Source organism: Trematomus bernacchii, unplaced genomic scaffold (genome assembly GCF_902827165.1).
Source record: "Trematomus bernacchii unplaced genomic scaffold, fTreBer1.1, whole genome shotgun sequence".
Classification (NCBI taxonomy): domain Eukaryota; kingdom Metazoa; phylum Chordata; class Actinopteri; order Perciformes; family Nototheniidae; genus Trematomus; species Trematomus bernacchii.
The window spans coordinates 18338086-18356324 of record NW_022987648.1 but is presented as its reverse complement, the minus strand read 5'-3'; the positions used below and the strand labels follow the sequence as shown (position 1 = coordinate 18356324).

The window sequence follows — 18239 nt, the reverse complement described above, 5'->3', positions numbered from 1 at the left end:
GAGCCAGTTTCTCAAACTTACCTACCCCACCTTTAACATCTATAAAACAATACCATGTAGCAGCGCTTATTATTCAAAGTCAAGACTTCTTTCTGTCATTTAGATAACATATTTTCCCTATGTGCATAGACTGTTGATCAGAGATACGACCAGATGGATTGTGTCTGTCATGCCACTGCATTAGCTTTTTTTTTTTTTAACAACGTCTCACTTTTGGTAGGAATGCACTCAGGTATGTATAGAATGTAATAACTCATGCCAGGTACAAAGTTGAAGAGTGTAAAGCCCAGACAACAGCTGGCTCCCTTTGAAAACTCAAAAGTCTCTGATTATGATTTGTGTTGTTTGACGAGACCGTATAGGAGGTGAGAGGGTGTATATTTTCTCTTCAGAGAGGGAGTGAACAGAGTGCCCCTCTTACCCCGAGTCTGCACTGAGGAGGCCTCCGGAGAGACATTCACACTGGGACCTCACACACAATACTGCTAGCATGAATATCAATAACTCTCCAGCCAGGACTGTCAACATTGGATCTAATTTATTCCAAATCTCTGATGAAACAAGGTCAAGCCCTTGGAAATTCAACACTTGGTTTGTTTAGATTTAGGCCACAACATTTGCATTTGTGTTACTTGTTCTATTGTCCTTTGTCTAAAATATGCAACCCTTAAATAAATAAATAAATAAATAAAAGAAACAACAGTGTAGCAAGTGTAGCTGCTTTTACCCTGGGAACGGTGTTGTTTAAAACACTGTACTCTGCAATGACCTTGAGACTGATTGATGGTGTGAATACACATTGTGGCCTTGCAAAATCTCACCATCAATAAACTGGAGACTACACGTTTTCTTTTGGACTGACCAACTGACTATAGAGTGCTCTCAGGCTGAGTGAACATCTGTATTCATAGTGATATCCTCTGACTCTGTGAGAAGGGTCTAATTAAGCTTCTCTTGACTTTTGTACTATTATGAAGTACGCAGCATTTCTCCTCTGACAGTCTCTTCATTGGCCTTCTTACTGCTTCCCTGTCACAAATCTTGATATAAAACATGGAAAAGATGCTGTCTGGCTCAAATTGTTCCCATACCCACTTAAATTGGGGATTTATGAAGAGCAATGGGAAATGTCATGGTTCCTGCCCAGTGCCTCCCTCCTCCTCCTTTCCCTCCTCTTCCCCTTCCCCCCCTTTTCCCCCACCTCCTTTTTTCTTCTCCCCAAGACACACACACACACACACACCCCTCCCTGTCAGTCTCTCTTCCCCTGGGGCCGGTGGGGAAGGCATTCCAGAGCTCAGGCCACTGCAGAGTGTGCATCAGAGGGGAAGAGACACAGACAGTCTCAGTGCTTTGGATTCAGATCATTTTGCAGTCTTGCTTTGCCTGCAGCATCGAAGCGTTTGCATAAAGCAGCTCATTTGTTCTCATTATCAAGTGCATATGAATTTGAGTTGAGGGTTTCGGAGCTGCAGGAACTGTTCCCGTGTCTGACAAGCTAAAACGAAAGACCCTGTCAGAGTTGTTTTCTCTCCTCAGGGGCCACCCGCATAGATGAGTAATCCTTTGTAACCAGTAAGAGAAATGCGCTGAGCAGTTGAAGTAATGGAATTTGATTGTTGCAGACAATATTGACATTTCATGGTTGAAGATATGCCCACAGGAGGGATGGGGTAAAGTCTGTTAATATGCTTAGCATTCGATAAACAAAGAGTGAAAAGAAAAGACAATTAAATGCTGCAAAGAAGACATGTCACATTGATTCCCCCCACTTAATTCTGCACCAGAAATGAAGCCAGACGGGCAATGATGAGCAAGTTATACAACTGCAAACAGAAAGTATTACACATGGGTTCTAAGAGAGCACTCCTTATTATTTATCAGTTACATCAGTCTGTGTTTTACAGCCTTTTGTCAGGCTGCCTAATGTAGTATTGTGACTGTTCCTATGACTACTGCTGACTCAGTAAAGTGCTCTGAAATTAGATTAGGCTCATGGGAAAAACAGATGCCTCTCTCACAGAATGTTTCTACGGCTTTGATTTGAAGCATTCTTTCAACAAAATTATTATTTATTGAATTTCCAACCAGATATATTTGCATCTTATTAACATATTTAATCTAATCTGTCCTTCCTCATCATAGAGGATCTATACTGAATACCTTCCCCCTCGCTGTATTGCTTGCCTGTCTCGCTCTCCTCTCTGTGGGTTGCTGTGTGTTAACCATCACAGCTTTTGTGAGCCTGTCACCCTGGTCTCGGAAGTACACAGGGAATCCACATTGGCACTCAGTCTAGCGGGAGAATTCTCCCACTGGAGGATTGTCCTATGGTCATCGTGCTTTGTGTGCCGGCTGAAAGAATCTGCATTAATTATAGCCTTCCTTCATTCTCTCTGTGAGCCACAAAATTAACTAGCAAGAATCTAATAGAGTATTAGTGTGTGTTCACAGGTGTTATGGTGGACAGTATATATTTATGGGGAGAATAACCATATCATAGCTTATATAGTTTAAGACCATCTTTTTGTGAACAAAGGTTGCACTGTAAATAGTATTCTTTGTGGCAAGCCAAGTGGTTTGCATTGAATGCTACAGGCAGTGGACAAACTAACAGGAAGACCGCTGTTCCTCTGCCTTATTTAGTTATTCTGTCTCTGGCATATATCATGATTTTTGAGACTTTGTTACATTACATCTTGTGGTTTAGACAGACCACAGTGATGTGGGTCAATAGGTCAATGTGCGTCAGCTAACCCTCCTACCCTTCACTTCTCTTGAGTTACACACAGGCTGCCATTGTCCAACTTTCCTGACACGTTTTCTGTGAAAATTGATGTTATTTTACGATCAGATCAGACCGGACAGATATAGAAAAAATGTTTGGCTGAGTAAAAAAATCATACTGCTAACACTCATAAAATCATAAAGAGATATGCATTAGATGTACCTGTATAAAAGGGTATATAGTGCTATTAAATATCTGTACTCTGCGTTTTTCAGCGTTTCTTGTAGCCTGGCTTGAACCCAAACAGTTTACCTTGAAGTTATATAATTGTATTGGACAGTTCAGGCCTGTGTTGAACAATAGAGAGGGTCTGTTTCTGTCATGGAGAGATTGTTTTCCCTCATATGGAGAGACGGATCACATTCCATTGCACAGATTTACTTCATATGAGATGGACACCAAACCAGATTTATACCCTTAAAAGGCTTTTTCAAAGCATTCAGCATTCAACGTGAACAATGCCACTCCAGGATCTCGAGAGAAGGAGGATGCTTAGGCCATGAATGAACAAATTAAAAGGCTTAATTCATTGTGGTTCAAGGCTATACAGGATGGACTTCACTACTTATTGTAATCAGAATGAAATACTTCGTACAAAATGATTTTGTGCAGTTCCAAACAGTAGTGTACTCATCAGAAGTCAGTTTATATCGTTTTTGTATCTACATTTTTCTCTTTCTTCTTATGTAGTTTCAGTTCAAAGTGCAGTGTTTCCATCTCTATGGCAGTACTGCAGATCTACGAGCCAGTGGGACTGAACAGTGGTTTGAATAAACGTTTAAGATTGACTCGCATTGACCTGCTAAAAAAATTGATTTGTACTTTAATGTTTATTTTTCCAAATCAATGTCTTGAAATAATATTGAACCTTTTTATGGGTTGGGCATGTCCTCATGGGCTCTGGCCCTCACTTTGATGAGGAGGAAAGAGCATGCAAGGGACTGTAATCATCTTTACATCATCCTGGGGCAGCACTGTATAATTACAAAGGGTTGACTTCCTTGACCACAGCAGGGCCTGAAATTGCAGGCCTTGCCCCAACCAGGGTTTAGGAAAGTAACTGAAATAGCAACGGCGAGTTTCTGTCCTTGTGTCCCTCTGCGTTATAAAGAGTCGGTCAGATGGCAGAGCAGTCATGGTGACACACTGCAGCCTATTCACCAGCACTTGGACGGCCGGCTTTTATGTGGCGCCTCCTGTTTTCAGAACCAACTACCCAAATTACAACTTTGTCATAATCTCTTTAGCAGGCGATATGGCTGAAACCCGTATCAGCCACAGCCTGCAGTGACAGCAGCAAGTGAATACTCTGCAGTTACCCAATGTAACCTTTAGATACTGCACGTTTTGTAAAAATGAATAAGGTCCTACAAAGTTTCTCCTACACAAGTTATCCTGCCCCCCCCCCCCAGACAACACATCCCACATATCCCTTTATCTGACCTGCAGTCGGACGCACACACCTCCCTAAGGACCATTAAAAGTGTCAATGTGGATGCCTTTGGGTAAACCGGCCTTGATTAAGTGACCTTTGGCCCTTCACAGGTTTTTCCGCGACTGAAGGCAAGCAGAGGTGTCATTGCAACCTTTCTGCTTCCTGTCTCTGGCATTCTTCTTTGTTTAGGAGCCCTTTAAAACACAGAACAGCTTTGTGTCCCCTGTGGTGTGATGGAGGCGTGGAGAAAATGGGTCTCTGTTTCTGATTAGACTGCAGCCCGACAACACTCATTCCCCGGAGGAGAGAAACAGGATGCTAATGGTAGCGTGCCTCTTGTAGTTGAGTCTTTAGTGATTTCTACAAACCTCTGGCTGCAGACAGGCGTCGTAGCCAATCTGCTGAAGGCTTCCCAAGCAGCACGGTCTTGAAAACAGAACCAAAGCTAATTGTCATTACTGTGGTTCACCACATCTGCAGTTTTGATTTAACTGGCTCTGCTGACGTGTGTTCTGTATTATTAGTTAGGTATTACATGTTATCTTGAGGTTGATAATTCATACAGTTTCATTTGTGGCGATGATGAGTGAGCAACTTTGATGCCGCAGAATAGACGACTTTGCCATTTGCTGGCTCCATGGCTAAAATGTTTTTTCCATTCAGGTTTGGTTCTCAGTAAAGCAGAACCTGTTTTTACCATCAAGGGCTTGGACTCCACTCAGCAAACTAGTAGCCAGGTTAAGTCATTTGCAAGCCTTGAGTGAAGTCATGTGTAGAGACTGTGGGGAGCTATTTCCTATCTTAATAGGTGAGACAGAAGAAGGTCGGGAATATCTAGTTCTAGACGTACGTTTTCCAGAAGAGAAAGTCAACCATTGGAACCATTGCAAGTGTAGGACACAGGGCCGCCTTAAGAGACATCTGCTGGCTTATATTGCAAGCTATGCTATTTCTCGACAACTGGATTGTTTTGCACACCAGTTTAAAAGTTCTCTTCTGTTTTTAATTCTTAGATGGTGTTTCTACGTGGGAAGCAACAAAATATGCTTTCAAATCAGAGTCAGCATGAAATGTGGATGTTTTGTTGACTCCTAAGTGCAGCATAATTGTGCTTGAAAGATTACTCAACATGTGGAAGAGCTGTTGTAAATATCTATTTAGAAAATGTGATTTAAGAGACAATTATTTATAATTTTTTTCAAGACATGAGGTTTTTCCTTCAAGCCAAGCCTTGATAGTTTAGGCGGATGCAGCTTCTAGAAACTGTTATCTTCCAGGAGTGACATGGATCCTATTGGGTTCTTTAAGCTGCAGCGTGTTTGAGTCTGGCTGAAATATTGTCCTTTCCTGTAGTGTTGATTTTAACTGTTTTTGCTCACTGTAATGGACGTCTTCTGTTTAGCCAACAAACTGACAATCTTATCTTATCTAATCATCTTTAAAATAAGCATCATGTAAACAACCATGACCCCAGCTGCTGGGGAGTGCTACAAACTAATGACACTTGCCTGTGAATGAGTGAATTCATCAAATGAGTTTGATGATACATTTGCTTCCCTAGCACCTATGCATACTTAGCTAGGAACAGCCACCCAGTGTACTTAGAGAAATACATGTTATCTTATCTCGGTGGTCAATGACACAGCCTTATTTATTTACTCCACTAACTGGATGTCCTTATCATGTGCCCCCATGGCATGAGAAATGCTCACTGGCCCATGACCCTGGGTTTAAATAAACATTATGTGGCCCTGTGTGTTCAGGGATCCAGGTCTTCTCTGCTTTTTCCCACCTATACTGGTCATGCTTGTGTGTGGCCTTAGCAACCTATCAATATACTTATCTCTGACATTTGTTCACGGTACTAATAGTCGGAGTATAAACTTGTTTCTGAATATTTGATAGCAGTCCTGCAAGATGTAGATGGATGCTGGAATGGAGGTAGGGCTGAACAAATATCTAACCTTGAGGAGAGGCAGTGACAGATGCAGGAGTGTTTGTAATCAGGTCAGCTGCTCTAACACCAAAACAGTGGGCAGTGTATTGACAGCTTAAATATGCCCCCTTATTGAATGATGTGCATTGTTTTGCACCAGGAGGACGAGAAGAGAAAGAAGAACTGTAAAATCTGTTATTGTAATAATTTCACGCGTAGGCCTGTAGCTCAAGGGCACCTCAGTCTTGCCAAGGATGTGAACTGTTTACGCTGCTTACCATGGTTTTGGCGATTATGACATTTTCGGTTGAAAATGCTCATCCCTCGTAGATGCCTGTTCAATGTTTTAACATAACAAAACATAATAGGAAATTCCAGTAAGAGACCACTCTACTGCTTGATGAAAGCCATCCTTATCCCTGCTGCGTAAGCTGATTTTTCTGCAAGCCTGTGTGTGGCACCTGCCTTTGTAACATGGTTGCATACAGGTCAACTAATACCTTGAATCTATATGGATGTAGAAAGTTATTGGCTGTTTAAAATAGGGGAACTCTTTTGATAAATTGACCAAAAGTTCACCTGAAGATGCTATGATATGTCTGTTTATCCACATTATTACTCAAAAGTGGCATCCTAACTGCTTTCTGCAATAGATAAATGGTGGCAAGCTTTCCTCTGATGTTTTATATACATACTACATCATCATAAAACACAATTCTCACTTGAAATGTCCTTGTATTTAACATAAATCATCTTGTTGGGTCAGAATACTACACTTTATGGGTTCTGGTTGGGTTGTAAGTGAATAGAAAAAAAGTCGTCCAGTGGGCTGAAATGGTTTCCTCAGACATATTCTGAGTTTGTTAAGTTCTCAAAACATTGCAAAGTCCTTTTGAGGATTAGTGTGCAGTACATTCATGTAACACGCATTAGTACTTTGTTCAATAGTTCTGAGTTTTAATAACATTGTACCATAATAGCATAATTTGGTCTAAACAGGTTTCAAAAGTTCAGGCTTAATTTCCTTTAGCCCCCAAAACTGCTCTACACAAACAACCAGAAAGCACAAAAGTTAAAAAAGATAAGCTGACATAAATGTGTGGTTTTTGAATTGGAAAATGTAACATGTAAGCACTCTGCCTGACCTTATATCATTACAAGAGTGATACAAACCTATTTGTAACAAAGTGTTTCTCCTCAACAGGTGATGTTCACAGCCACAGTGCCCAAAGAAGATTCCCACTGGAGACCAACCCTCTACTCCAGGGGCCGGGCGGCGGGCACCCTAACGTCCCCGATGATGTTTTCAGATTAAGCCTCGCCAAGGGAGTGTCCATGTCTCTTCCATCCTCCCCTCTCCTGCCACGACAGTCCTACATGATGCCCTTACGCCCGAGCAAGAGATCACCAGGTACTGTTTGTAACTATATTTCATTTTTTTACATGATAGCCCATTTTATTTCTGGGCTCAAGCGTCTTTTTTTCTTCATATATTGTTCACAATAAAGAGATAGCATGTGCAGCAGCTTAAAGAACAGTCTTTTGTATTACACTCAATCTTCTGTGGGATTTATCACCATGGTTACCAAAAGTAGAGACGCTGGTTCTGGCCATGTCTATACATCCCCGTTACGTCCCAACTAGGGGAAGAGGAAAGCAACATACACCAGTTGGAATTGGTATTAATTATAAAGAGTTTATTAGATAGCAATTGGCCAAAAGGGCGTCGGTTTAAATGGATAACCAACAAAGGGAGGACTCTAATAAGTGAACCTACTTAAATACAAAGAAACATACATAATAAACAAAATAACCCTCACTATCACAGTGGTACAAACTAATGAAAAGGAGGCTGTAAGAAAACTCAGCTAAGCTAAATGACCACAGTCAACGTAAAGGCTAAGCTACTCTAGACACATCTAATCATAACAACACTACTAAACACGGACCACACAAGTTAACCACTGCTAACAGATTTATACACAATCGAAGAGCAAGTAGCGAGAGGCGTCTGTTCACACAACAGAGCCTCCTGACTGATCGTTGTCTCCAGGCTTTGTAGTCGTCTCCGGAAGGTGTGCGCCGGATGTGCGCGGGGAATGGAGTGCGTCGGGCCCGGCGTGCTCCAATCACAATCTTCGGGGGCGGACCAGGAGATGGGTAGCCAATGACGTCGGGGCAACCGCACAGCTCATTTACATATAACACAACAACAGTTAGCAGAACCGGGAAGGCGGCAGCCGTAACAATCCCCCAAATAGATAATAATGATAAGAAAAGCGGTGATAGTCATCATACAACATAAAACGGTGGTGAGAGTAGTGATATGTTGTCAAGATATCAAATGTAACGCCCCCCACACTTTATGGACACACACCTTTATGTTGTTGTTATATTGCTGTTGTGTAAATGACTCTAAAAACCAAATACTTCTGTTCTGTACCAAACAAACCTATGTGCTGCAATTTGAGTTACTCTGAATCTTTATACACTATATCAGTCTCATGGTGGGGGCTTCATTTGTCTCTATGGGCGTCCTGTAAAAATTCCTTTCCTGTCTTCCTCCAGGTGCTTTTGTAGGATTGTTGAACATCTGACAATGCTCTAGGAATGATGTTCCCTCTCAACCTTAAAACACTGCAGCATCACCTAGGGGATAAAGTAATAATGATAGCCACAGCGTCAGTTAAACTGTGAGCTCAGACTGCTTACAGTGGGCTGCTGTCACTTCATCCTTGTATTTGATCACCCTGCTCAGATGTAGAGGTCTCTACAACCACACGGAATGTTTACTCTACTCTTGCTGGTAATGGGCGTGTGTTTACACTGGATCTTATTGTCAGTCCTCCCCGGCTCCTTCTATCCACCATGTTGAGAATGTTCCTGTCAGCAGCTGTGGGGTGCTTCAAAGCAGGGGACACCTTTTTGTTGCTGAACTTGTCTCAACCTGAGTCTTTGTATTCCTGAGACTTGGCAAAGAGGAGAGAAATCCTTTAAGTGGTCAAGGTGGCCCCACTCACATGTGGCACTCATCTGGGGGCTATCTAGCCTTTGTTTAGAGTGGTTACAGCTTTGGTCTGTTTAGTGTAAAGATGAACTGGTGGAAAGGGGGTAGTATGGTTTAATCCTTGTGCAAACTTGTGTTGTTCAAGTTCACCTCTCTTACGCAATTCTCCTTTCTCTGTTCAACTCCATTTTTAAGATTTAGGTTTAGGTCAGTTTAGATTTCTAATATAAAATACAACATTATAATTTTAACTACTACAGGTTGGGATGATTTTTTCGGTGGTGTTCTTATCCAAATCGTTTTTTTTTAAGAAAGCGAACTGTGAAGAAAGAAAGCTTGAAGTCCTGATATTGTGAAGCAGTAATTAAAATGTAGTTGCTCAATTATGTTCAATTCCTAGTTTAGAAAAATCAATAAAACTAAGGCAAATACAGCTTATAATAGCCAAGTAGATTTTCATGCCCTTAGCCCCAACTCAAGTTAAACAAATCTTAAACGTACCTTAGGCGATACAGGATTTGTGGTGACCGTTTCAACCCATCAAAGAGAGTGTCGATGAAATATACATTTACAGACATGAAGGAAGGAGCAAGAGATGAAGAGATGAGGCTCGGTTTGTCAAGGTGAAAAGGGCCCCGAGGACACGGGAAGGGGAACACTCATTAATAGCATATTCCCCCTTGGGGTGCTCTGAGGCATGGAAAAAATGGACTGACTAGATAGGATGTCATGGAGGACGACCAGGGAGAGAGGGTTGGGGGATGGTTTGTAGGCTTTTCTCCACTGTCCTCACAGGTAACTGTAAAAACCCGCCGGGGGAGACTTCACACCTCCAGTTAATAAACACATACTGCAGGAAATGTCTCAGCTCTGCGACGAAAACAACATGGGTCATAATGTGGCATTTTCTCATCATGCTGAGCCACAGAAACAACAAAGCATAGCCAGTGTAAGACACATCTCTGTTTAAATGAGTGTGAGACAATATATTGCAATATATTTTTGTATTCATCTATTAAATTGTCAAACATGAACATCATACATTTGACATACAACAGACAAAGTCCAGGGGCAGACATACAACATAAAAATACATTACATACAGTAAATAAAGAAAAAAAGGAAATAAAAATACATTTTGATACTTCAGATTAGTTTGTATTGCCTTCTTATTCCTAATGTTTTTAATAGTGCTAATATATTGTTTAAATTCTTGATAGAAATGTACAAAATGTGGTTTGGAGTCAGCCCATTTCTTTTTATGGATATGAAATGTCTCTAAAAATACAATTAACTGCACAAAAAAGACAAAATCTGCATCCATACTATCATCCCAGAAGTACATAAGAATGTATTTTATATTGCAGTTATATACAGGAAAGTTAGGTACAGTTACAACATCATGCATACATTTGACTGAAGTTTGCGAAAATTATCTCTTCGTTAGGGTTTTTTCTTAATTCATACTACACTGGTTTATTCCTACATACAGCATATCCATCAAGTCATCCATTTACTCATCGATTTTATTCTCCTTCCCATCCAGCCGCCCCTGATGTCTTTGAGGGGGAAGTGGTTTCACAGATTCTGAAAAGCATTTTGTTGCTCGGCTGGCTTCATTTCCTCACACAATAATCTATCGCAGTTAGGAAGACTCAAAGTTAGCGGTTGTTCTTTTCCTGCAAACTTCACAGGGGACAACAGAGAAACATTGAGTTAATTAGGAGTGTGACGGATGCCTGAGCCACAAAGTCCTGGTGGCGTTGAGTGCCACAGCTTTGATCAGCTAAGCCCAGAGCTTAACCATGAAACACTGCACCCTGACATGTGTTGAGCAGCACCTAGGCTTTATAGTCTTAATAGTTTACAGGCCCCCTGAAGGCCCGGGGAGGGATGTTTACTGCAAGAATGTTGCCAGAATGAACCCATCTTTCTCCAGCCCAGGGCAGTTCAAAGATCAGGAATTGAAAAACTTGAACCTTACTCTTTAGTGCGTAGAATAATGTTGATGACACAGTAAATTCGTTTTTTTTTTAAGGTTAGAAACTCCCTGTGCTACCTCTGACAGTCTCCTGGGTATCTACACAGTGACCTCCTCTGGTTGTAATACGTTACTGTGCCTTTGGAAGATTAAAAGCATCTGTTGCTTTCAAGGTTGCACTGTTTGATTGAGTTGCATGTGTGTGAAAGATGACACTTCTGAAAAGCTCACATATCCACAACTATACACCCACAAAATATGTAAAACCGCATTGCATCCTGTGAAATATGAGGTGGTGAACACAGAGCTGATTCTGCCAAAGTATGTATAATAGATGTATGACCTTTTTGTAGTCATGAGACAAAACTGTTGGCCACATGCTCTGCCTCCCTGCCAGCCTGCAAGAGGATCATAAAACAGCAATTCATATTGATTTATGGCTGTCATGGGCGGTGTATCGTTTTAATTGCTTTATCTGGAATCAGGCCACGGGGGGGGGGATTGTCTCTGGTCGGCTGTTGTGTATATTAAAATTAGTTAAGTGCTTTCGGTGGTTCCGAGGCTGGTTAAATGATCTATCAGTGAGGCAGGTCTGCAATTCACCACCGGAGAGCACAGTTCCCTGTGACATCTCCCTATCAAATGAAATGCTTTTTTCTGTCAATCAGGCAGCCCTGTTGGTGCTTTTTAATCAGGATACAATGCTGCTTTTTTTGGGAAATAATATGCCTACCTGAAAAAGCTATCTGCAGCTGAAACAACCCCACTGCTTTTTACTTGTGTGTGTAATAGGATCAGGTGACTACATTCAGGGACAGTGGTCTGATACCAGGATGTCTTTTTTATGGCAGCGGTTTTTATGGCAGCGTTAGCTACACTGTTCACCTAGAGCGCGCTGAATGCTAAACATCAGTGGTTGTTAGCTTTTTAAGTCACTGTCAAGTCTTGACAATGTATCTTTTGTTGTGGTCATAAAGTACTTTAGCCATTTTGGGAAAAGTCTGTTTTTTGAGGATCTTTTTGTTTCTTTCTAAACCACATAAAACGACACAAAGTCATTTGGAGGAACACTTGAGAATTTTAACAGTGATTTGTGTTTTGACTGAGTGTTCGTAATTACAGCAAGTACAAGTTCAAGAATTGTGTCTTATTTTTCATTTTTTTCTTATTTATTCATTTTGGGCCACTTGAGATTTGAAAAGGGCAGATCAGAGAGTGTCTTCTTAAACTGAAACCACCACGTCCAACAGTGACTTGTGTCATTGGAATCAAAATGAAAATATCCCTTATAACTGTAACTCATTTTCTACAAAATAAACAGCTATCCTTTTAACTTTTTGAAAATATATACTTAACTTTACATTTTTCCCAAGTTTTATTTATTTAAAATAAGTCTTATCATGCCATGCGAATTAACGGGACAAATGCAATGTTCATCCAAAAGCATCCTTTCCTACTTTGCCAGATGAGTGCAATTTATTGTGCAGTTCTGTCAAGAGGATAGAACATCTCTTCAAAGCCCCTTTGAGGTGAGCTCTCCTGAAGTCAACTCCAGGGTATTGAGAGTTAGCAGACAGCCCTGAGGGAATATTGATGCCGTTCTGAAGGCCGAGCGGTAAAATACCTTGTGATGCTGCTGGACTCCTTTGAAAGGCTTCTCTGATGAGCACCTATTGAAAAGTTCTTCTTCTTCAGTCAGTGTAGGATGCTGCTCATATGATAAATGAGTGTGTCATACCTGATTGTAAATGGTCAGAGAAAGTACAAATGACAGCTTACTTAACCTTGCTTCAGATGTTGTTGCTAGTACCTTTTGAAAATGTATGACCATGTGCACAGTGGAGTCTTAATACATAATTCATACCAGCTTGTGAAACAGCATGTGTGAGATTAGTCATGACTATTAAACATGTAGTGTTTAAAAAAGATTACCACTCTCTCTTTGTGGTGCGGTGCAGGCATTGCATTACCCAGAAGAGGATAATGGCATTATGTCAGGCCATGAAAAGGGAATGAATCATAAAAATTAGCATTTGTATTTTAAGCTAACAAAGCACCAGGCCTTATAAAGGACAACTGTATTAGCGTTTTAGCAATAATTGAAACATTGGTACAGCTTTTTAAAAAGAAAGTATATTTCATTCTCTCCATAATTCGTTCAACGCGTACCGCTGGTAACTGATTTTGAATTGCAGTCCCCCCGAATACCAGTCTAATGTATTCATGTACTTTTGAGTCGAAGAATGACATTTTGGAACATAAAGAAGGGTTGTTGTGAGATGGCTTTCATTTCCTTTGCCGCACAAAGAGTGCACACTGTCTTATTGAAAAGTTGAAATGTGAAGAAGTCAGAGTCCAGCTTGAAGAATGCTGGGAAAACTCCTTGATCACTTCCTATCGCCATGAACAACCCTCTCTTTCACTGGCTTTGACTTGACATTGTGAGCATGGTCATAGGTATTCCGCTGTTTGGTATGTGTGTGTGTTCATGTGCTGAGTGATAGCTTGCTGCTCATGGATTCCTGCATCTCACAGTGAATACTGGTGAGTCCTCTGCAGTCACAGTTCGCCTGGCTGCTTTACCCTAGGGAAACTCTTCTTCTGGGTTTTTCCTCTGGCAACCATTTCCTACTTTTGTTTGTTTGCTTTCCCTCTTGTGTATTTAGCATATATACACATTTACACATCTATTTACTGTACCCTGAATGTGACAATGAAACATCTCTGCTGCAAGTAAAACAGTGCTCTTGATTAACCTTGTGAACTATGTATGCCCGTTTTGGTGGATCCCTCAGACAATACATATTGAGTCAGCATATGTTACAGGAATAGTAAACTATCAGAAACACAAATACAGCATTAAACATTGGTGTAAAAAAAAGTTAAGTACTCTAGAATTGCGCCAATATCAGACCCTTTCAATTGGAACCGTCTTGTTTTCTATGCTGTTATATGAGAATTGATCAACTTTCTGGATTTTCATCCATCTGTGATTAAAGACACACCTCATGTCCTTCAAGGGTCATACATCTGACACTTCCATCTCTGCGACCTTTTCATGCCTGTTATAAACTGCAATTGTTCATCCGCCAGTGCTTCCATCAAGAAGGGCAGAGCGGTAATGGCACCCTGTTAAATCATGAGATTAGATTTTGAATGGAAAAGAAACCCCTGTGTACTTTGTCTGTCACGAGCTGATGCTCAGACATCAGAGTCTTTCTGAAGGACCTTTTGCCTCTCCCCTGTATTATCAGCCCTCAGATGTTGCCTAAAATTACCCTTGATAGCCAGCCACATGTTTGTTATTTGTGGATCCTGTGTTCCTCATGGCACTCTGTGTAAACCCCATCCGAATCTAGGCATATGGTTTAAATTACTCAAACTATGCCCCGTTGTTTTTAGATGAAATGCAGAATATATTTGGCAGTGCACTTCTTGGCCAAGACATTCACCTGAACGTGTCTCACATACAGCTCTTTCTGTCTCTGTAGTTCCTCTCTAATTGGAGTCGTGTGACTTCTGGGTAATAGGTTGTGCCTGACCATCCGCAGATGAATGGAGGTTTTCAGGAGAGACTTTTTGGCTTTGTCTGTTAAATAACAGGATAAGATGGATAGCTTTTATAGATGCTTACTAGATCAGCCTCCTTCAGCCTTAGACTCCAAATAGTCTCACCCCAAGTGTAAGAAATCCCATCTTCCAATTATAATGCTTTAAAACGACACCAATCCTCACCGCTTAAATCCGATTTTTACCACACACTATGACTTCCGCTTCCTGCTCCTCTGACGGAAGAATGCATTTGGCTTTGGGCTTTAACTTTGAGTTATTTGATTGGCTTCATTTTTTGACTTCTGCTAACAAGCAAGAGAGCAGTTGCAGAGGCTCTTCTCGGGTATCAAAAGCACCGTCCCCCATATGCATTTCAAGTTGAATATCCATAGATGGCACTGTGCGTCAAGCTGACTTTGACTCTCATGCTTGGTTCGTTGCAATGACACTTCCAGATCATTTCCCCCTCACATGGTTGCTGCTGTAGCCCCCCCCTCTTTCCCCCTCACCTCCACTCTTACTATCTGTGGCCAAGATCACAGCTGTGGTTTAAGAATTTGTTCCATCCGACTCAGAGGGGGTTTTCTGAAGGTGGGAGGGACTTGTTATCAAATGTTGTAATAGGAAATGGTTATCTCTGCTCTCCCATCTAATAGTTATGTTATGACTGGAGTTACACATACAGACATCTGATTACTGGAGTCTGGAGGAGAATTGGATTTGGTTACAGTAGGTCAAATGTGGAGTATCATAGAGGACTGGCGCTAAGGGAGTAATGCTGTTTCTTAGATTAGAAGTTATACGTTCACTTTTTTTTTTTAATTTTTTTTTATAATTTGCCGCAGTTTTGTTTGTTTTTATGAGTCTGGACCTGGCGACTTGAAATGTTAACAGCTTCTCGGGAGATGTTTATTTCATGGCTTAGTATTTAGTCTAGTGTCTTTGCTGGATCTCCTGCATTTACAAACAATTATACTGTGACTAAGGAAAAGTTTCTCTATTTAGGTCCGATTAAAAAGCACTTTGTAGAATATGTTCTAGACAATATGGGCTAATCGTTTTGCACAGACAAAGATAGAAGAAATGTTGCCAAAGAAGCTGTGTCTCTAGTGGGGTGTGTATCATCTTATAATAATAATAATAATAATAATAATAATACATTACATTTATAAAGCGCTTTTCCTGGTGCTCAAAGCGCTTACAAGCAAGTAAAACAAAACAACAAAAGTAGAAAGTGCTAAGCTAGGTGGAATAAGGGCAAGGGGTTAGTTGATTAGGAGTTGAAGGCAAGAGTGAAACGGTTATTAGTTATACTTATAGTTCGGCACAGTGAACAAGCCTTCTCTGTGGAGCTGTGGGATTTTCTAATTCAGTCACGGTGAGAGCAGCGGGAACAGAGCAGCGAGCTAACCTCAACTCCTCACTAAAGACAAAGACAGTCCTCAGAGGACTGTACCACTGTGCCAGATACATCATCTGGCTTATAGCAGGACACATGGACTTTAACCATCTTAATTCATATTTCCAGGTACACTTTCAAGGGACTGCTCCCAGAAGCAGAAGAAAAGTCTTTTGTCTTTTAAACTGATTCCCAAAAGTACATGTGTGTGTTTAAACACTCATTTTTAAAGTTCAGTAGGAGGCTAATTGTTGTGGTTTCCTGCTGTAGTTTACATTCCCAGAGCTGACTAGCAGTGTTTTACTGGGAGTCTCCAGCCAGGCAGAGAATATTCTGGGTTGTCAGACAGACCAGAGCTGCTATCAGCGCAGGGAGCTGTCTGAGAGCGTGTGTGTCCGAGTGTGTGTGTGTGTGTGTGTGTGTGTGAATGAGTTTATGTGAGCTACAGAGTGCAGCCAAGCCTGTCCAACTAAGACACCACCGCCTCTCATCTCTAGTCCCATCTGGAACACGTTCATCCAACTCTCTTTCTCTCCCTCTCTGTTTCTCTCGTTCTCTCCTCTTTTGCATTTCTTTTCCTCTCTCTCTCCCTTTCCTCGCTCTGATTCTCCCTGTATCTTCCGTCCGTGCTACCAGGTCCAATCAGGAAGCCCAAATATGTGGAGAGTCCTCGTGTTCCTTCTGATGCCATCGTTTCAGCGCTGAGGAAGGTGGCCGATAACAAGGAGTCCTCACACAATGGTGAGTTTTGCTTTTGTTTCATTTATATAAATATCTGTTTGTAATTGGGAACAGTCAGACTTTATAATGAGAAACAAACATGTCGTCAGTTAGAATTCACAACTTTGCCTTTAAGCTGGGATCAGTCTTCTAAGCTGTTTGTGTGTTTTGTGTTATAAAGAATAACATTGTTATGTCCATAAGGGTCAGGGATAGGTCTCTGTAAATGAAGGGTAGCATCACTTCATGCACGAGTAATCCATGTAAGTACCAGTGCGTTTAAGCAGTGTTCCTTCATGTAGCCTCTTATACAAACACACAATAGTGCCGTGTTTATTTTAAAGTGTGTGTTTAGATTACAGAGGAGTCTGTTTTCCTCTGTGCGGGGACACATTGTCTGACCAGAGCACTGGATTTGTTTCATGGGAATGTATTGAAGACAAAAGCTTGAATTTTTCAGTAATTGCTCATGTGTGCTTCTACGTTTTTAGTGAGGTGTTATTGCTGCCTGTACTCTCCTCCTGTGTTGGGCGTTGTGTGTGTGTAGGGGTAACGTGCCACTGAGTGCTCTGTTTTGGTTTCCAGTAGGGCAGGGCGGGCTCAAATTCCTCTCGTTGGTTTAAGTAGAGTTGTAGGATGCGTTATCTTTAGCAGAGGGCATCACCGAAATCGTGCATGGCTCACATACACAGACAGTAGTAACCCGGCGCAGGCTAGTCACTGTTGACTGTTACATACCAAGGCAGAGGGTGTGTCTGACATTCAGCTGGCACACAGGAATGCTTCGGCTCAGAGCGGGCTACCGGCAGATAGCGGACCCCAGATAGATGTTATCTTATAACAGCTGTGGCAATGGCACTTTTAGTAAGCTTATTTTAAGCTGTTTATAAAACAAATTGATTTAAGAGACTTTGTTTGGATATTTGAATAGAAAAGTATGGAGAGAGCTGTTATTAAATATACCTACGTTGCACACATCACCCCCTCTCCCTCTGGTCTCCATCACTCAGCTCACTTTACCCTTTGTTTATAATTCTCTTTTACAGATCTGAGAACCCCCACTGAAGCACATGTACATACACATAAACATCTACATGCTGGTGCTGTCAAAGACAACAGTCTTTCCTTTCACAATGCTGTATCCAGTTCTCTTTATACATCAATAGTTTTCACCTCGTGTAACTCTAACTCAGTGCTGTCTCTTCTCTAATTTCATTTAAGGCTAAAATTAGTCTTCAGGCGATACAACAGTCCTTATTATCTCACAAGCATGTGACGGATCCTCTGACCAAGAATATTTCTCCTACCACAAAATGCAGGGTATCTTCAAACTGCTTCAGTCTCAAACAAAGAGACTACGTATAAACGAGAGAACAGTTATAAATTGATTTGTGCATAAAGTCATTTGCTCTGGTCTCCTC

The 18239-nt window shown here is 41.2% G+C and overlaps 1 protein-coding gene across 1 annotated transcript in view; it reads left to right on the top strand.

Annotated features, from left to right (window-relative positions):
- tanc1b (tetratricopeptide repeat, ankyrin repeat and coiled-coil containing 1b) overlaps nucleotides 1–18239 on the top strand; it is a 95188-nt gene that overhangs the window by 23297 nt on the left and 53652 nt on the right. The window contains 2 exon segments of the mRNA XM_034134454.1: nucleotides 7364–7570; nucleotides 16735–16839. Of these exon segments, the coding sequence (XP_033990345.1) occupies nucleotides 7364–7570; nucleotides 16735–16839 (312 nt within the window).